Raw genomic sequence first — 18910 nt, 5'->3', positions numbered from 1 at the left:
CAAAAAAAAAGTTTGGATCCATCTCAGACGCATGGTCTTGGTCCCGTAGCAGAAGCAGAAGCAGGTTCATCTGAACTATAGCAAGGGTTATAAAAGGCACAAAGGAGGGTATCCAGGGTGCTTACTGGTACCCAGAAATATCAGCTCATTTTAAGACAGAGAGCCTGTATGATGCAACAAACCCACCAGGCCATTAGATCAAAGGGTAACCATGAACTACATACTGAAATATGTATTTTAACTACACCCTTCCCCCTCCCCCCAGAGGAAGAAGAACCGGAGTTGGAACAAACCTTTTCCTTCCCTCCCCAAGAGCTCTAAGGGCATTAATGTTGAGACAGAATAGCATGGGAAGCCCCTGAATGTTGGGTTGCTGATCCTCCCCCCCCCCCCTAAGACACATCCCCAATTAGTGCTGAATGTAATGAAATGCCTCATCCTGGTTAGGCTTTGGTGGCTCCCTGAAGCTTATTGCATTGAGATGCTCCACACGTGAGTCACATCAGCCCTAGGAGTTCTTAGTAACCTATTGGAAACCAGAGTCAAAACCCAGTCCATGGTTACCCTTTGATCTAATGACCTGGAGGGTTTGTTGCATCATACAGGTCCTGTCTTAAAATGAGTTGATAGTTCCCTGCTCCCCATGAGGTACAGGGAGCAGGGGATTATTATGATCACCGTCACTAAAGAAACATCCAGAAAGTGAAGCAAAACAGACAACTGCAAGGTTCATGTAGAAAAGAAATAAATGAGTACAATAGAATGATAAGTTGCAGTTGTAGAATGATAAGTTACAATTTGATTAGTGCTAAAATCTGAAAAGACTTTAGTTATTAAATAGCTTCAGATCATATTCTATCAAACCACAGTTTAGAGGTGTAGGTAGACGAAAAGTGAAAATAGGATGTAAGCCTCTGTTCCAATGGGAAGGTTTTAGGGGTGAAGGAAGTAGTGACATGGACAATAATAAAGAAACGAGGTTGTCCTCCCATACTAAAGTTGCAGAAATAGTACAATTGTAAGTGAAGATTAGTGAAAAGAATATGATAAAGAGTAAGGAAAATCCAGAATACAACTTGATGTATAGGAAATTACAGATCCAAATAATAGAGATACTGAAAACTGTTTCACCTTGAGGATAAGCAAAAGGCAACTCAAGCCAAACAGCAACTGTACATGATGTTCTACCTTCTCACTTGCATGGAAGTACATATGCAACTAAATAAATAGCAAATGGCAACTAACTTGGGAATCTCTTAACCACTTCTCAGATTGAATCATAAATATGACAAAATGTGTTAAATATATATAACCTGATTAAATAAAGTCTTTAGAAAAATTGGAAATTGGATGATGCATAATACCTTAAGCTCGAATAATTATGCAAGTTGCCTAGGACAACAGGTATAATATTCACTTTTGTTACACAGCATTAGAACACACTGCAATTTGTACCAATAAAATTAAGTAAGTTTTGAAAGTTTAGTGTTAAACTACACAGATAAGTAATTTATTCATCATAATTCATAAAGGAAAAACAAAAGAGCTATTCATTAACCTGCTAAGACATGACAATCGAGCTAATCTAAACATTCAACATACAATTTGACTCACTGCTATTTAAATATTGACTGAAGTATTATAAAGCCTTTCAATATATGGTGCTGGATTTCAATATCTATTACAGTGCTGCAAAGGGAAATTATGATATTAATAAAAAGGCTCCTGCAGATTAAGAATTAGAAAACTGTCCAGGAATGATATATTTGAGAACAACCACAATATGCAGGAGACATGAGACTGAGCCAATTCTCAAGTTACTGTTGCCTTAAATCTTAAAGGATCTATGATTTAAAGAGGAATGCATGGCTTGAAACTTCCTTTTCAAGAGTTATTGTTTAAAAAAAAAAAATTTATATTAGTTAGGTCTTGTTCCCTCTTATAATGTTCCATCCCTGAGGAATGACCCTCTAAGAACTCCCTAGATTCTTTCACTAAGAAAAGCATGGCATGGAAAGAATGAAGATGCATTCGGCATAGTCAAACAGAAGTGAAAAAAATAGAAAATTATTGTAAAATTGCAAAATGTTCAAATGCTGTACATGTACATAAAATATATAACAACAGTACAGTACTCCATTGATTTACAGTGACAGGCACTGGAATGCCCACAAGTGTGTGGTGCAGTGTGACTAGCAACAGTGTAGCAAGACACCACAATCATGATGGTAAGACCTCTTGCCTCACTCAACTGCTTCTCATTTAAAATAATATTAATGAAATTAAGTCCCTTAAGTAAATCAGTTATTTCAATATGGGAATGAATCTAATCTTGTTCCACAAACAAAGAAAACATTTCAATAGTTATTTCAATCCACCTCATTAAAATCTATAATAAATAAGTAGATCACTGTAAATATAATTTTCTTCATATAATAATATAACTAATTTAATTAAAAATTACTTCTTAATAAAGGCTAAAGGAACCCCCCCAAAAAAGTGTCTAACCAATGGTCAAAAAGTATTATGATAAGACACTACAACTTAAATGTAGGGAGGGGGGAGGGATGTGTGAGTTGTCTTGTATAATTCCCACCACCAAACAGGTCTAAGATGCATGTTGCATTCTCCCAGCACCATTCTAGAACTTCTACGAAAAACCAAGATTTACGTTGTTTACTCTCAAAACTAGCATAACGATAACACAAGCATGAGTTTTACAGATACATTGCTGCAGGTACCCTTAATGATTATTACAGGGATGTACCTTCATGGGCATGATTGTTACAGGGATTATTTGCATGGGCATGATTATTACAGGGATGTATTTGCAGGGGCATGATTATTACAGAGATGTATTTGCATGGGCATGATTGTTACAGGGATGTATTTACAAGAGCATAGCTGCATGAGAATGATTATTACTGGTACACAGCTGCATGGGCATTATTTTTACATGTAGTGATATGTAAGAAAAACAAAAGTATAGTTATTTATGGAATTTTTTTTTTATTATATTTTAGTTATGTGAATAAATAATATTGACATATCATGAATATTATAGTGTTGGATGGGTATAATTTATGCGGCTGTATGAATCTAGTTATGTAGTTCTTTGGGAATGATTATTATACTGTACAGTTTTATGTGAATAATTATGATGTAGTTGTATTGATTTGATTATAATGTAGCTATATCAACAATATATAATAATAAACTGTACATTTCCCTGACTTAAAATACTGTATTTCCCAATATATAACAGCTGTATGGACATAATTATTATACTGGTGTATGGACATATGTACAGAACTATGGTGGTGCATGGGTATGAGTACCATGGTGGTGCATGGGTATGAGTACCATGGTGGTGCATGGGTATGAGTACCATGTTGGTGCATGGGTATGAGCACCATGTTGGTGCATGGGTATGAGTACCATGTTGGTGCATGGGTATGAGCACCATGTTGGTGCATGGGTATGAGTACCATGTTGGTGCATGGGTATGAGCACCATGTTGGTGCATGGGTATGAGCACCATGTTGGTGCATGGGTATGAGCACCATGTTGGTGCATGGGTATGAGCACCATGTTGGTGCATGGGTATGAGCACCATGTTGGTGCATGGGTATGAGTACCATGTTGGTGCATGGGTATGAGTACCATGTTGGTGCATGGGTATGAGTACCATGTTGGTGCATGGGTATGAGTACCATGTTGGTGCATGGGTATGAGTACCATGTTGGTGCATGGGTATGAGTACCATGTTGGTGCATGGGTATGAGTACCATGTTGGTGCATGGGTATGAGTACCATGTTGGTGCATGGGTATGAGTACCATGTTGGTGCATGGGTATGAGTACCATGTTGGTGCATGGGTATGAGTACCATGTTGGTGCATGGGTATGAGTACCATGTTGGTGCATGGGTATGAGTACCATGTTGGTGCATGGGTATGAGTACCATGTTGGTGCATGGGTATGAGTACCATGTTGGTGCATGGGTATGAGTACCATGTTGGTGCATGGGTATGAGTACCATGTTGGTGCATGGGTATGAGTACCATGTTGGTGCATGGGTATGAGTACCATGTTGGTGCATGGGTATGAGTACCATGTTGGTGCATGGGTATGAGTACCATGTTGGTGCATGGGTATGAGTACCATGTTGGTGCATGGGTATGAGTACCATGTTGGTGCATGGGTATGAGTACCATGTTGGTGCATGGGTATGAGTACCATGTTGGTGCATGGGTATGAGTACCATGTTGGTGCATGGGTATGAGTACCATGTTGGTGCATGGGTATGAGTACCATGTTGGTGCATGGGTATGAGTACCATGTTGGTGCATGGGTATGAGTACCATGTTGGTGCATGGGTATGAGTACCATGTTGGTGCATGGGTATGAGTACCATGTTGGTGCATGGGTATGAGTACCATGTTGGTGCATGGGTATGAGTACCATGTTGGTGCATGGGTATGAGTACCATGTTGGTGCATGGGTATGAGTACCATGTTGGTGCATGGGTATGAGTACCATGTTGGTGCATGGGTATGAGTACCATGTTGGTGCATGGGTATGAGAACTCATATGAGTAGTAGCATGCATCCATTAGCCTCAGGAGACTATGGAGTTGCACTTTGGTTGTAGGTCTGGAGTGGCCTCTCCAGGACACAGAGCCAGGGTAGGTTGATATGGGGAAGAAGCTGTCACCCTTGCAGCAGGTCCTCATATGCATATGAGTACACCAATATATGAGTATGTGTTTGTATATGAGCACTATAGAGGTAAATTCAGGTAAGACTTTAGGTATGAGTACTATGAAGGAGTATGGGTATGAGTACTATGAAGGAGTATGGGTATGAGTACTATGAAGGAGTATGGGTATGAGTACTATGAAGGAGTATGGGTATGAGTACTATGAAGGAGTATGGGTATGAGTACTATGAAGGAGTATGGGTATGAGTACTATGAAGGAGTATGGGTATGAGTACTATGAAGGAGTATGGGTATGAGTACTATGAAGGAGTATGGGTATGAGTACTATGAAGGAGTATGGGTATGAGTACTATGAAGGAGTATGGGTATGAGTACTATGAAGGAGTATGGGTATGAGTACTATGAAGGAGTATGGGTATGAGTACTATGAAGGAGTATGGGTGCTACGAAGGAGTATGGGTGCTACGAAGGAGTATGGGTGCTACGAAGGAGTATGGGTGCTACGAAGGAGTATGGATGCTACGAAGGAGTATGAGTGCTACGAAGGAGTATGGGTGCTACGAAGGAGTATGGGTGCTACGAAGGAGTATGGGTGCTACGAAGGAGTATGGGTGCTACGAAGGAGTATGGGTGCTACGAAGGAGTATGAGTGCTACGAAGGAGTATGGGTGCTACGAAGGAGTATGGGTGCTACGAAGGAGTATGGGTGCTACGAAGGAGTATGGATGCTACGAAGGAGTATGGGTGCTACGAAGGAGTATGGGTGCTACGAAGGAGTATGAGTGCTACGAAGGAGTATGAGTGCTACGAAGGAGTATGGGTGCTACGAAGGAGTATGAGTGCTACGAAGGAGTATGGGTGCTACGAAGGAGTATGGGTGCTACGAAGGAGTATGGGTGCTACGAAGGAGTATGAGTGCTACGAAGGAGTATGGGTGCTACGAAGGAGTATGGGTGCTACGAAGGAGTATGGGTGCTACGAAGGAGTATGGGTGCTACGAAGGAGTATGAGTGCTACGAAGGAGTATGAGTGCTACGAAGGAGTATGGGTGCTACGAAGGAGTATGGGTGCTACGAAGGAGTATGGGTGCTACGAAGGAGTATGGGTGCTACGAAGGAGTATGGATGCTACGAAGGAGTATGGGTGCTACGAAGGAGTATGGGTGCTACGAAGGAGTATGAGTGCTACGAAGGAGTATGAGTGCTACGAAGGAGTATGAGTGCTACGAAGGAGTATGAGTGCTACGAAGGAGTATGGGTGCTACGAAGGAGTATGGGTGCTACGAAGGAGTATGGGTGCTACGAAGGAGTATGGGTGCTACGAAGGAGTATGGATGCTACGAAGAAGTATGGGTGCTACGAAGGAGTATGGGTGCTACGAAGGAGTATGGGTGCTACGAAGGAGTATGGGTGCTACGAAGGAGTATGAGTGCTACGAAGGAGTATGGGTGCTACGAAGGAGTATGGGTGCTACGAAGGAGTATGGGTGCTACGAAGAAGTATGGGTGCTACGAAGGAGTATGGGTGCTACGAAGGAGTATGGGTGCTACGAAGGAGTATGAATACTATGAAGGAGTATGAGTGCTACGAAGGAGTATGGGTGCTACGAAGGAGTATGAGTACTACGAAGGAGTATGAGTGCTACGAAGGAGTATGGATGCTACGAAGGAGTATGGGTGCTACGAAGGAGTATGGGTGCTACGAAGGAGTATGGGTGCTACGAAGGAGTATGGGTGCTACGAAGGAGTATGGATGCTACGAAGAAGTATGGGTGCTACGAAGGAGTATGGGTGCTACGAAGGAGTATGAGTACTACGAAGGAGTACGAGTGCTACGAAGGAGTATGGGTGCTACGAAGGAGTATGGGTGCTACGAAGGAGTATGAGTGCTACGAAGGAGTATGAGTACTACGAAGGAGTATGAGTGCTACGAAGGAGTATGGATGCTACGAAGGAGTATGGGTGCTACGAAGGAGTATGAGTACTACGAAGGAGTATGAGTGCTACGAAGGAGTATGGATGCTACGAAGGAGTATGGGTGCTACGAAGGAGTATGGGTGCTACGAAGGAGTATGGGTGCTACGAAGGAGTATGAATACTATGAAGGAGTATGGGTATGAGTACTATGATGGTGCAAGGGACAAGTATTATAATGGTGTATAGGTAGAAATACTTATATAGATGAATGATTGAAGGAATGGAGACGAGTGTTTACTCACAAGAAACGTCCTATTTTCCATGATAGCACAAGAGCACCCACACTAGTGACAAAACATTACAGCCAAACATGTTGAGTCAATACTTTTGAAGAGGATGATTTTGTCTGTTAGGGCTATATCATACTTAACAGTCATTTTAGGTGGCTAGTCATGTAAATCTATGTTAGACCGGTAAGGCCTTTGGGGCAAAACATCATCTTCAATAAAGTCATTCCCTTTCTTCTATTCCAAAGAATATATACTTTCTTCAAGCCTGCTGAAATTTATTATAATTAAGATTTTTAGAATATTGCCTTATAAGAATTTTAAGTTATCTTGCAGAAAGAGGATGGGACAGAAAAATTAGGAAAGGCGGTGACGTTGCTGTGCTGGTGAAAGAACACCTAAAGGTGAACGAAATAATGATTGCCAATCCACGAGACGTTGATGTAATAGCACTAGAGATCTGCCATGAGGATGATAAACTAATGATCATAAATGCATATAGTCCACCGCCAAGCAACACATGGACAAAGGAGGAGCTAGATAGTAAACGAGAGGGTCTTCTAACAATAATGAGAGAGATTATAGCGAGAGCTGATAAAGATAGATCACGACTGTTGGTAGTCAGGGACTTCAACTTGAAATCCATAGACTTGGAAGCATATGAAGCTAGAACAGGATTTTTGGACCTGTAGATTTGTAGACCTCATCCTGGAAACATTCTTGTATCAACATGTTAAATAAGCTATGAGGATGAGGGAAGGGGACATTCCCTCCATGCTACATTTGATATTTACCAGGAAGGAGGAAGAGATATTTGACATTCAGTACCTTCCTCCCTTGGGTAAAGTGACCATGTCTTTTTGGGAATAAAGTATGCAATGCATTATAATCTGGAAGAAAATAAGGTGGTTGAAGCAGTTGAAAACCCTGACTTCAGAAGAGGACATTATGGCGATCTTAGAAAAAATTTTAGCGAGTATAATTGGACAGACCTGTTGCTAGGTACGGCAGTACATGAGATGTATGTCAAGTTTTGTGAAATATATGATAAAGGCACAAAAAAATTTATACCAAAACAGAGATGCAGAACTAGGAAACAGGATTGGTTCAACAGAAATTGGGAGAGGGCCAGAGACCAAAAGACACAAAAATGGAATCAATATAGGAAGAGGCCAAACCCCCAAACATACCAGTGATACAAAGATGGACATGGCAGTGAGGAGAGAGGCAGAAAGAAATTTTGAAAAAGGGATTGCAGACAAATGTAAAACAGAACTAGGTCTATTTTATAAATTCATAAACAACAAATTGCAGGTAAAGGATAATATTCAGAGGTTGAAAATGGGAAATAGATTCACGGAAAATGAAAAGGAAATGTGTGAAACATTAAATGAAAAGTTCCCAAGTGTGTTACACACAGAAATCACAATTACGTGATGCATCAAATGAACAAATCCACAAGGGCCGTGACGAGGATTCGAACCTGCGTCCGAGAGCATCCCAGACGCTGCCTTAATCGACTGAGCTACGACATGGACAAAAGGAGTTGAAACCGAGGTTCTACTGAACTTACTGGATCCTGTAGCCTCTCCGAGGCACAAACCAGGGTTTTACACAACTCCCCCCACCATGCACTCGAGCTATGTCAATAGGCCGTTCTCCCTCTTCATCCTTACTTCATTACACACATAGGCCTATGTGACATGACATGTATGTATAAAAATGTGTGAAACTGTACATATTGTAATTTTAGTGAATTTTTAACAAGTAATATTGCGACAATAAACATTTATTGTGAACACGTTACTGACACGTGTATCACAGTTCCATGGAACATTATAAACGTTCTACTGTATACATATTGTAAAGGACACAAATATGCATCATATACAATAAAAAAAACAAATAAAACCGCATTGGAAATACATAGAACAAATAATTGAAAATATATTTGTGGCAACACTTGGTACTTTAATGGCCCGCGCGACCATTCAAGTCTGGGTGTGACGCACACGGGAGACCAGCCCCTGATGACGTCACAGCGCACCTTGTCCACGTCCCCACAGCCAAAGTAAGTGGAATTTGGTATTTATTTTTACATAGACAAGCTCAGGGAAGAGAATTTATCATTTTAAGAAGAAAAAATTTTTTTAGGAATACTTTTATGCGCACAGGGGGAATTTCACAATAAACTCGGCGCAGCACGTTGGTTAAAAAGCATATCAACAAACTGGAAAAGGTGCAAAGACATGCCACTAAGTGGCTCCTAGAACTGAAAAACAAGAGTTACACGGAGACGTTAGAGGCATTAAATATGCCGGCAATGGAAGATAGAAGGAAAAGAGGTGATATGATTACTACGTACAAAATAGTAACAGGAATCAATAAAATTGATGGAGGAAAAATTCCTGAGACCTGGAACTTCAAGAACCAGAGGTCATAGAATTAAACTAAGCAAAGATGCCGAAGAAATATACGAAAATTAACTTTCACAAACAGAATGGTACAGGGTTGGAACAAATTGTTGGAGGTGGTGGTGGAGGCCAAAACCTATCAGTAGTTTCAAAGTGTTGTATGACAGAGTGCTGGGGAGATGGAACACCACGAGCATAGCTCTCATCCTGTAACTACACTTAGGTAATTACACACTACCAACCGTTTACCTTACAAGTGCTAAGGATTACTTTTGAAGTTTTCATTTCATTTAGACATTACAGTATTTCAAATCCTAAGAAGGGCAGTCAAAATGTTTTGCAACATATATGTTGTGCATATAGCTTTCTATTTCTCATGATACCCAAATTTGGTTTGAATTCAGATTTGGCAATATCAACATTGTCAGCTGATGTCTGGACATTATTATCCTTTATTAGGCATATACACTAACACTGAAGGTTGGCCTGAGGCTAGAAAGTGAGGACAGTGACCCTCAGGAACTACCATCAGGTACATTCCTCACTTGAGATGGTTCATATCAAGTCCTAAGCTGAGATGTTAATAACCAGTACCTTCAAGGGCTTGAAAGAGGTTCTAGTACTAGACATGCCACAATTGCTGGTCAGAATTACACTTATCACCAGAAATAATAATAATGGCTAAACAGAATATTCCTTGCAGATATAATTAGAAGATTTCGTGCAATCACCAACATTTTGCATAACATTATGAAAGCAACCAATTTAAACAACTTAAAGCAATACAATTTTAAAATGTCTAATCTTAATTTAGTTCAAAGGATACATAGGTCAAATATGAGTAAAACAAGTCGGTAAAAAAAAAAAAAAAAAAAAAAAAAAAAAAAAAAAAAAAAAAAAAAAAAAAGCATTGAATGTAATGAAATACCATTTTTTGGGTGAGACCCGGAGGCTCCCGGAGCTATACCAGGCTGATGTGTATATATTAGACCATGGCAACAGTCAATCAATGGAGTCCTAGCCTACAGAGTATCACGAGCCAGAACCTGGCCCCCTCAGAGAGGTGTGAGGAGCAATGGCCTATAGACACCGGTCGGCCGGTCAGGGAGCTGGTCGGCCGAGCGGACAGCACGCTGGACTTGTGATCCTGTGGTCTCGGGTTCGATCCCGGGCGCCGGTGAGAAACAATGGGCAGAGTTTCTTTCACCCTATGCCCGTTACCTAGCAGTAAAATAGGTACCTGGGTGTTAGTCAGCTGTCACGGGCTGCTTCCTGGGGGGTGGAGGCCTGGTCGAGGACCGGGCCGCGGGGACACCTAAAGCCCCAAAATCATCTCAAGATAACCGACACCCCTGTGTGTTTGGAAGCAGTCAATATCTGCCATCTACCAGGTCAGACACCCAGAAAGGTAGGAAACTCAAAACAAACTCCAGCTGGTTAAAAATTGCAAACTGAAGGCCAAACGAGCAAGCAGAACTCTCCAATAAAAAAATAGGCAAACAAGTATGATATCACCACAGCTGCCGTGCTGCTTTCTCTGCAACTCTCCCTCCCAGGGTGAGGAAAGGGGGGGGGGGCCTCCCTACCTCTGGGTCTCACCTAGAAAATGGTGTTTCATTAAATTCAACACTGGTTTTTTGTGAAGAACCTCTCCGGCTTCCAGGAGCTACCTAACCACACAAAGTAAAAGAGGGACTTATCCGGGAGGCAGCCACCACTCGCTCCTCAACTCTAAGTACAGAACCCAACTACTCCATATCCCCCCCCCCCCCCCAGACCTTCCACAGCGGCTGTGGTGACATCATGCTAGTTTACTTGTTTTTTTCGAATGGGGGAGTTCCGCTTGCTAGTTCGGCTTTCGGTTTGCAATTTTTAACCAGCTGAAGTTTGTTTTGGGATTCCTACCTTTCTGGGTGCCTGACCTGGTAGATGGCAGATATAGACTGCTTCCAGACATATGGGGGTGTCTATAGGCCATTGCTCCTCATGCCTCTCTGAGGGGGCCAGGTCCTGGCTCGTGGTACTCTGTAGGCTAGGACTCCTTCGACTGACTGTTGCCACGGTCTAATATATACACATCAGCCCGGTATAGCGCCGGGGAGCCGGAGGGGCTCTCCACAGAAAAAAAGGGTATTTAAAGCTCATATGTTTCTTAATAATTTAACGTATAGTCAAAGGTAGCTGTATAAATTCAAATGTACCTAAATGTTTTAATAAAAAATCAACTTAAAATGATGACAACTGAATTGTTGGATTACTTGTCTAGTAATGCTTACTTAACCTAACCTGGCCTGACCTGACCTGATTATAGGCAGTGAGATCTACTCTTGTGCCCATCCTCTTGGGGATCAGTTACTTTGTGTGCCTAATCCTCCAAATTATACTTAACCCTTCCACTGCTCATGGGTCCTGAGGACATTTACACCCCTGTGTGCAAGAAAAAAAAAAAATTCAAACAAATTTTTTCATCTTCTAAACATGTTAATTTGTGTCCCCTGAGCACGGGAAAAATAAAAAAAAAATTGTAGGTGATATATTTTGGGCGCAATTGACCGAGGAAGTCTGGCAAAAAGTGGGCATTGACAGAGTGGTCGTCAGAGCCGGTCAGCATCACCCGCGCTGACAGATAGGAGTTGCCACAAAGATATTATCACTTAATTATTTCTATGTCTGATTTTTTTTTTAGTTTTTTTGCTGTAATATTATTCAATAGTGTGTATTGTAATATATGTATATAATAAAAGTGGTGAATAATTGCTATACTCAAAAGTATAGTGTGCATATTAGTGATTCAATTATTATGTTTATAAAACAACAAACAAATAGTTTTGCTGCTATTACACTCTATACACAGGTTACATATAAGTATCTGCATGTTTTGTTCACCATAACAAACCACTAAGTTGGTATTGAGAGTCGAAAAGTAGCGAGGAGTTACCGCCACACATCAGCAACCACTCAATGCCACTCCCTAAACAACGCCTCACTCGCCCACTTTTTCCTCCCACCATCCTGTTTTATATTTTATTCACAATATACAGACGTTATATATAAGAAACTACATGTCTTGTTCACCACAAGCGTACAACTAAGCAGATATAGTTAGTTTAGGCACTAAGAGCCATCGCTATACACACAGTCAGCTAGTAGCTGCCTCACTCACTCAAGGCCACACGCACTAAACTTTCTCCCCCAACAATACCGGTTGTGGTGTTATGACACTATATACAGACGTTATATATAAGTATGTATATGTTTTGTTCATCACAACTGTACAGCTAAGCTGATATAGTTAGTTTAGGCACTAAGAGCCGTCGCTATACACACAGTCAGCTAGCGGCTGCCTCACTCACTCAAGGTCACACGCACTAAACTTTCTCCCCCAACAATACTGTTTGCAGTGTTATTACACTATATACATATTATATATAAGTATTTACATGTTGTATGTACTGTAACTGTACACCTAAGCTTGTAGAGTGCCCAAAGAGCATAGTGGCCACCCTCTGCACAGCCAGACAAATCATGCAGACGACGTCACCTCGGCTCCTCCCAGCATAATCCTTTTGCTGTTATTACACTAATACACACATTATATATAAGTATCTACATTTGTGTTCATCATAGAGAACCACTGAGCTGGTATGGTGAATGCAGACAATAACAGGTGGCCACACAGTCAGTAAACGATGCTATCTCCCTCCGTCTCTCGGCATCACTCGTCCCACAGCACTAATTATTACAACAATCCTGCTATTATCACAACCTTGGTTATTTATATCACAGTCAGGGGTCATCTGTAATATTGTCATCGCTAAATAATAGCAATTATATATTTATTTTAGACATTTTTCGGCGATGTTGTGGTCACAAGCTGAACAGCAATGCTGTTCGCTCATGCTGCGTGCGCCAGCCTTGGTTGCTCCAACAGTACTGTGCCTCTCATACCCGAGAATATTGCCCACGATTTTTTTTTTAAATGGCGTCTGTTTACAAGAACCCTGAGGAAGCTAATGTGAACCCCGTGTAGCCGCGGGCCATTTGAATCGGGCCTGGCACCCTTGGGCATATATATACGCCACGCGCACGGTGGGACATGTTATTCAGGGCGTATATATACGCCATGCACAGTTTAAGGGTTAATCTTAAAGATGAAGTGGAAATAGTTTCCACTTCCAAGGTGTTCTGTTACTGCATGATACTGTATTGCTTTAAATGGTTACAGTTGCAGAGATCCTATCTGTTCGTAAGGGGATCACGCAGTTTAAAAATCACATTACAACACTACGGGAAGATAATTTTTGCAGTTCATTATCAATGGTTAGTGGTGCAGTCAAAATGTACTATTATCTGGGAATTGATATCTTAAAAATATAAAAATAGTTAAAAGTACAGTACATTAAAACAGAGGATTATTACATTTATAAATGCAATATAGAGGAAATTTTATTTCATTTTATTTTATTCTTAGAAGCTCGAGTTGCAAAACATTTTTAAATACCCCCTCATACCTTTGTATTCTGAAAATCCTAAATGACTTAAATATATTTAAAAAAAACTACTTGAGCACTTGTCACACTCCAAACTTAAGATCTAACGAACCCTCATGCACAATAGCTAAAGTACAAAGATGGTTAATGTCAAGAGAAAATTATAATTTACTCTAAGTGGCCATGCTTTATCAGCCCAGAATATATTTTAAGATCCAAACTGCATTCCAATTAAAGTGACTGCATACCAGCTCAACAAAATAAGAGAAAAGACTGATAGAAGACATTTGCAGATACAAGTACCATAATCAAGCAGCTGACCAAATAACCTTAAACCAAATTACTGGCTAACAAACACGAAGTCACTTAAAAAAAAAATTAAGACTTTATTTAATGACAATTACTGTACAACATAAAAACACATGATACAGAATAAACTGAAGAAAAAACTTTGGTTTGGAAAGCAAATAATTTAATGAATGCGTGTTTGTCAGCTGTGAAAATGAGTGCAAAACTGACCCCTGAGAGGGCAGCGGGTCAGAAGGGGTTGCTTTGTTGCCCTCCCCTGTTGTGGTTGTTGTGGTGGCGGTGGCCAGAGCAGAGATGGCTACACGATGAAGGGAGGTGGTAGTTGTGGTAGTTGTGGTAGTATTGGAGGAGGGAGGATTGGTGCAGACGGAGGAGTCAGAGGCTGACCGGGAAAGGGATTCGTCGCTGAGGGATGTGCGATGGGATGTGACAGAGGATCTAGGAGAAGCTCCTCCATTGTGATGTGGCGACAGGACACTGCTATGATGCCGTGCCAGTGAGGCATTGGGAGTAGATGGGCCTCCTGATGCTATCCCAGCTTGAATATCACCATCTGCATCTTCCAACATGGCCTGATACCGTTGGAGATCTGCACGTAACTTCTCAATCCTTTGACAAGAATCATTGAGCTGGCCCATTATACTCATTGGGTCACCAAGTGATGGATTTCCCTCGTACACTTCTTTCATCTTTAAGAGCCCATCCCTGAAAAAGTAAAATATCACAGTAAGCTTTTACACACACTTAAGTCAAAAACTTATAATATATAAAGAAAATATAAAAAAAATCCTGACCTAATTAGACAAATCTGATACATATACTGTACCTCTGTCATTCATAAGTTACCTGTAACTAAGAAGTTGACAGATGCTGGATGTGCAATTTTGAGTCTTTTAGATAAATACAAAATGATCTACAATACATCAATCTATACTGTATAACTAAGTATTAAAGGCATATTTATCTTGTGACTACTGCTCAAAGACAAAGACAGAACTGCTTAACAAATTGTGTTTAGATAAAATATACTGTAGACTGCTGATGTTATACAGGGATGCATTACTTAAGACCATATACCAAATTCAACTGTCCAGTATTTTCTAAAGAGTACATTACAAAACTCCAACCACCATGTCAAATCCAACCATGACGTATTTTATACAGTACACCTCATCAAACTCAATCATGCAACAATATAAATTCTCTTATCCACAACTCGTTCATTCAAAATATTGGTATATATGAGGAAACACCAATTCTGGTAACTCTTTATATTACCCAAAGGTGAATTAACCCTTAAATTGCGCATTGCATCATATGATGCTTTGACCGACTTGCAGTAAATTGCGCATCGCATCATATGATGCTTTGGAGTACTACGCAAGATTTAACCCTTACACTGCTCAGGGGTCCTTGGGACATTTACACCCCTGTGCACAAGAAAAAAAAAATTCAAAAAATTTTTTTCGTCTTCTAGACATGTTAATTGGTGTCCCCTGAGCACGGAAAAAATAAAAAAAAAATTGTAGGTGACATATTTTGGGCGCAATTGACCGAGGAAGTCTGGCAAAAAGTGGGCGTTGACAGAGCGGTCGTCAGACCCGGTCAGCGTCACCCGCGTTGACAGATGGGAGTTGCCACAAAGATATTATTACAGTACCTAATTGTTTCAATGTCTCCGATTGATTTTTTCTTAGTTTTTTTGCAGTAATATTATTCAATAGTGTGTATTGTAATATATTTATATAATAAAAGTGGTTAATAATCGCTATACTCAAAAGTATGATGTGCATATTAGTGATTCAATTATTATGTTTATAAAACAATGAACAAATAGTTTTGCTGCTATTACACTCTATACACAGGTTATATATAAGTATTGGCATGTTTTGGTCACCATAACGAACCACTAAGTTGGTATTGAGAGTCGAAAAGCAACGAGGAGTTACCGCCACACACCAGCCAGCCACTCGCTGCCACTGCCTCAACACACGCACTAAACTTTCTCCCCCAACAATACCATTTGTGGTGTTATTACACTATATACAGACGTTATATATAAGTATGTGTATATTTTGTTCACCACAACTGTACAGCTAAGCTGATATAGTTAGTTCAGGCACTAAGAGTCGTCGCTATACACAGATGGCAGCTGGCGGCTCCCTCACTCATTCAAGGTCACACGCACTAAACTTTCATCCCCAACAATACCAGTTGTGGTGTTATTACACTATATACAGACGTTATATATAAGTATGTATATATTTTGTTCACCACAACTGTACAGCTAAGCTGATATAGTTAGTTCAGGCACTAAGAGTCGTCGCTATACACAGATGGCGGCTCCCTCACTCATTCAAGTTCACACGCACTAAACTTTCTCCCCCAACAATACCAGTTGTGGTGTTATTACACTATATACAGACGTTATATATAAGTATGTGTATATTTTGTGCACAACAACTGTACAGCCAAGCTGATATTAGTTAGTTCAGGCACTAAGAGTCGTCGCTATACACAAATGGCGGCTGGCGGCTCCCTCACTCTTTCAAGGTCACACGCACTAAACTTTCTCCCCCAACAATACCTTTTGCAGTGTTATTACCCTATATACACATATTATATATAAATATCTACATGTTGTATGCACCGTAACTGTACACCTAAGCTTGTAGTGCGCCCAAAGAGCATAGTGGCCACCCTCTAAACAGCTAGACAAATCGTGCAGACGACGTCACCTCCGTCACCCATATGGCTCCTCCCAGCATAATCCTTTTGCTGTTATTACACTAATACACACATTATATATAAGTATCTACATTTGTGTTCACCATAGAGAACCACTGAACTGGTATGGTGAATGCAAACAATAACAGGTGGCCACACAGTTAGTAAACGATGCTGTCACCCTCCGTCTCTCAGCATCACTCCTCCCACAGCGCTAATTATTACAACAATCCTGCTATTATCACAACCCTGGTTATTTATATCACAGTCATTGGTCATCTGTAATATTGTCATCGCTAAATAATAACAATTATATATTTATTTTGACATTTTTCGGCGATGCTGTGGTCACAAGCTGAACATCAATGCTGTTCGCTCATGCTGCGTGCGCCGGCCTTGGTTGCTCCAACAGCACTGTGCCTCTCACACCTGAGAATATTGCCCACGATTTTTTTTCAAAATGGCATCTGTTTACAAGAGCCCTGAGGAAGCTACTGTGAACCCCGTGTAGCCGCGGGTCATTTGAATCAGGCCTGGCACCCTATGGCGTATATATACGCTATGCGCACCATGGGACATGTTACTCAGGGCGTATATATACGCCATGCGCAGTTTAAGGGTTAAACAGCCCGCGGATAAACGGGGTTCACCACATCTTCATCAGGGCTCTTGTAAACAGACGCCATTTTTTTAAAAAATCGTGGGCCAAATTCCCGGGTGTTAGGGGCCTCAGTATTGAGTCGGCTACCAAGCCTGACGCACGCAGCATGAGCTCACAGCACTGCTGTTCAGCTTGTGACCACAGCATCGCCTAAAAATGCCATAATATACTTGTTCATGCTATTATGTAGTGATGATGATATTACAGAAGACCCCTGACTGTGATAAAACTGACCAGGGTTCCGATAATAGCAGGATTGTGGTGATATTTAGCGCTGTGCTCCATGGAGGGAGGAGTAATGCTGAGGAAGGAGTAATGCTGTGGGAGGGAGGGTGGTGGCATTGTCTTCTGACTGTGTGTGGCCACCTTTTATTGACTGCACTCACCATACTAGCTTAGTGGTTCGCTATGGTGAACACAAATGTAGATACTTATATATAACGTGTGTATAGAGGGTATAAACAGCAAGAGGAGTAGGTTGGGAGCCGCCATTTTGGCGAGGGCGGTGGCGTCGTCTGCACGATTTATCATGTTTACTGGTGACCACGATGGTCTTAGGACACCATACCATTTAACTCGTACAAGTATGGTGAATAAAACAGGTAGATATTTATATATAATGTGTGTATATACTGTAATAACACCACAAACAGTATTGTTGGAGGAGAAATATTAGTAATTACCTAAGTGTAATTACCTAAGTGTAGTTACAGGATGAGAGCTACGCTCGTGGTGTCCCGTCTTCCCAGCACTCTGTCATATAACGCTTTGAAACTACTGACGGTCTTGGCCTCCACCACCTTCTCACTTAACTTGTTCCAACCGTCTACCACTCTATTTGCGAAGGTGAATTTTCTTATATTTCTTCGGTATCTGTGTTTAGCTAGTTTAAATCTATGACCTCTTGTTCTTGAAGTGCCAGGTCTCAGGAAATCTTCCCTGTCGATTTTATCAATTCCTGTTACTATTTTGTATGTAGTGATCATATCACCTCTTTTTCTTCTGTCTTCTAGTTTTGGCATGTTTAATGCTTCCAACCTCTCCTCGTAGCTCTTGCCCTTCAGTTCTGGGTAAGACATGCATGGGCAAGACATGTCATGGGCAAGACATGCAAAGACATGCTACTTCGTAGCATGTCTTTGCACCTTTTCCAGTTTGTTTATGTGCTTCTTAAGATATGGGCACCACACAACAACTGCATATTCTAGCTTTGGCCTAACAAAAGTCATGAACAATTTCTTTAGTATATCGCCATCCATGTATTTAAATGCAATTCTGAAGTTAGAAAGCATCGCATAGGCTCCTTGCACAATATTCTTTATGTGGTCCTCAGGTGATAGTTTTCTATCTAGAACCACCCCTAGATCTCTATCTTTATCAGAATTC

The 18910-nt window shown here is 40.9% G+C and overlaps 1 protein-coding gene across 1 annotated transcript in view; it reads right to left on the bottom strand.

Annotated features, from left to right (window-relative positions):
• Positions 1–18910, bottom strand: part of Cip4 (formin-binding protein 1-like Cip4) — a 260365-nt gene that overhangs the window by 20744 nt on the left and 220711 nt on the right. The window contains 1 exon segment of the mRNA XM_069304033.1: positions 14524–14841. Within this exon segment, the coding sequence (XP_069160134.1) occupies positions 14524–14841 (318 nt within the window).

The sequence above is a fragment of the Procambarus clarkii genome, chromosome 51 (genome assembly GCF_040958095.1).
Source record: "Procambarus clarkii isolate CNS0578487 chromosome 51, FALCON_Pclarkii_2.0, whole genome shotgun sequence".
Lineage (NCBI taxonomy): Eukaryota > Metazoa > Arthropoda > Malacostraca > Decapoda > Cambaridae > Procambarus > Procambarus clarkii.
This window is presented reverse-complemented; position numbering and strand designations above follow the sequence as displayed.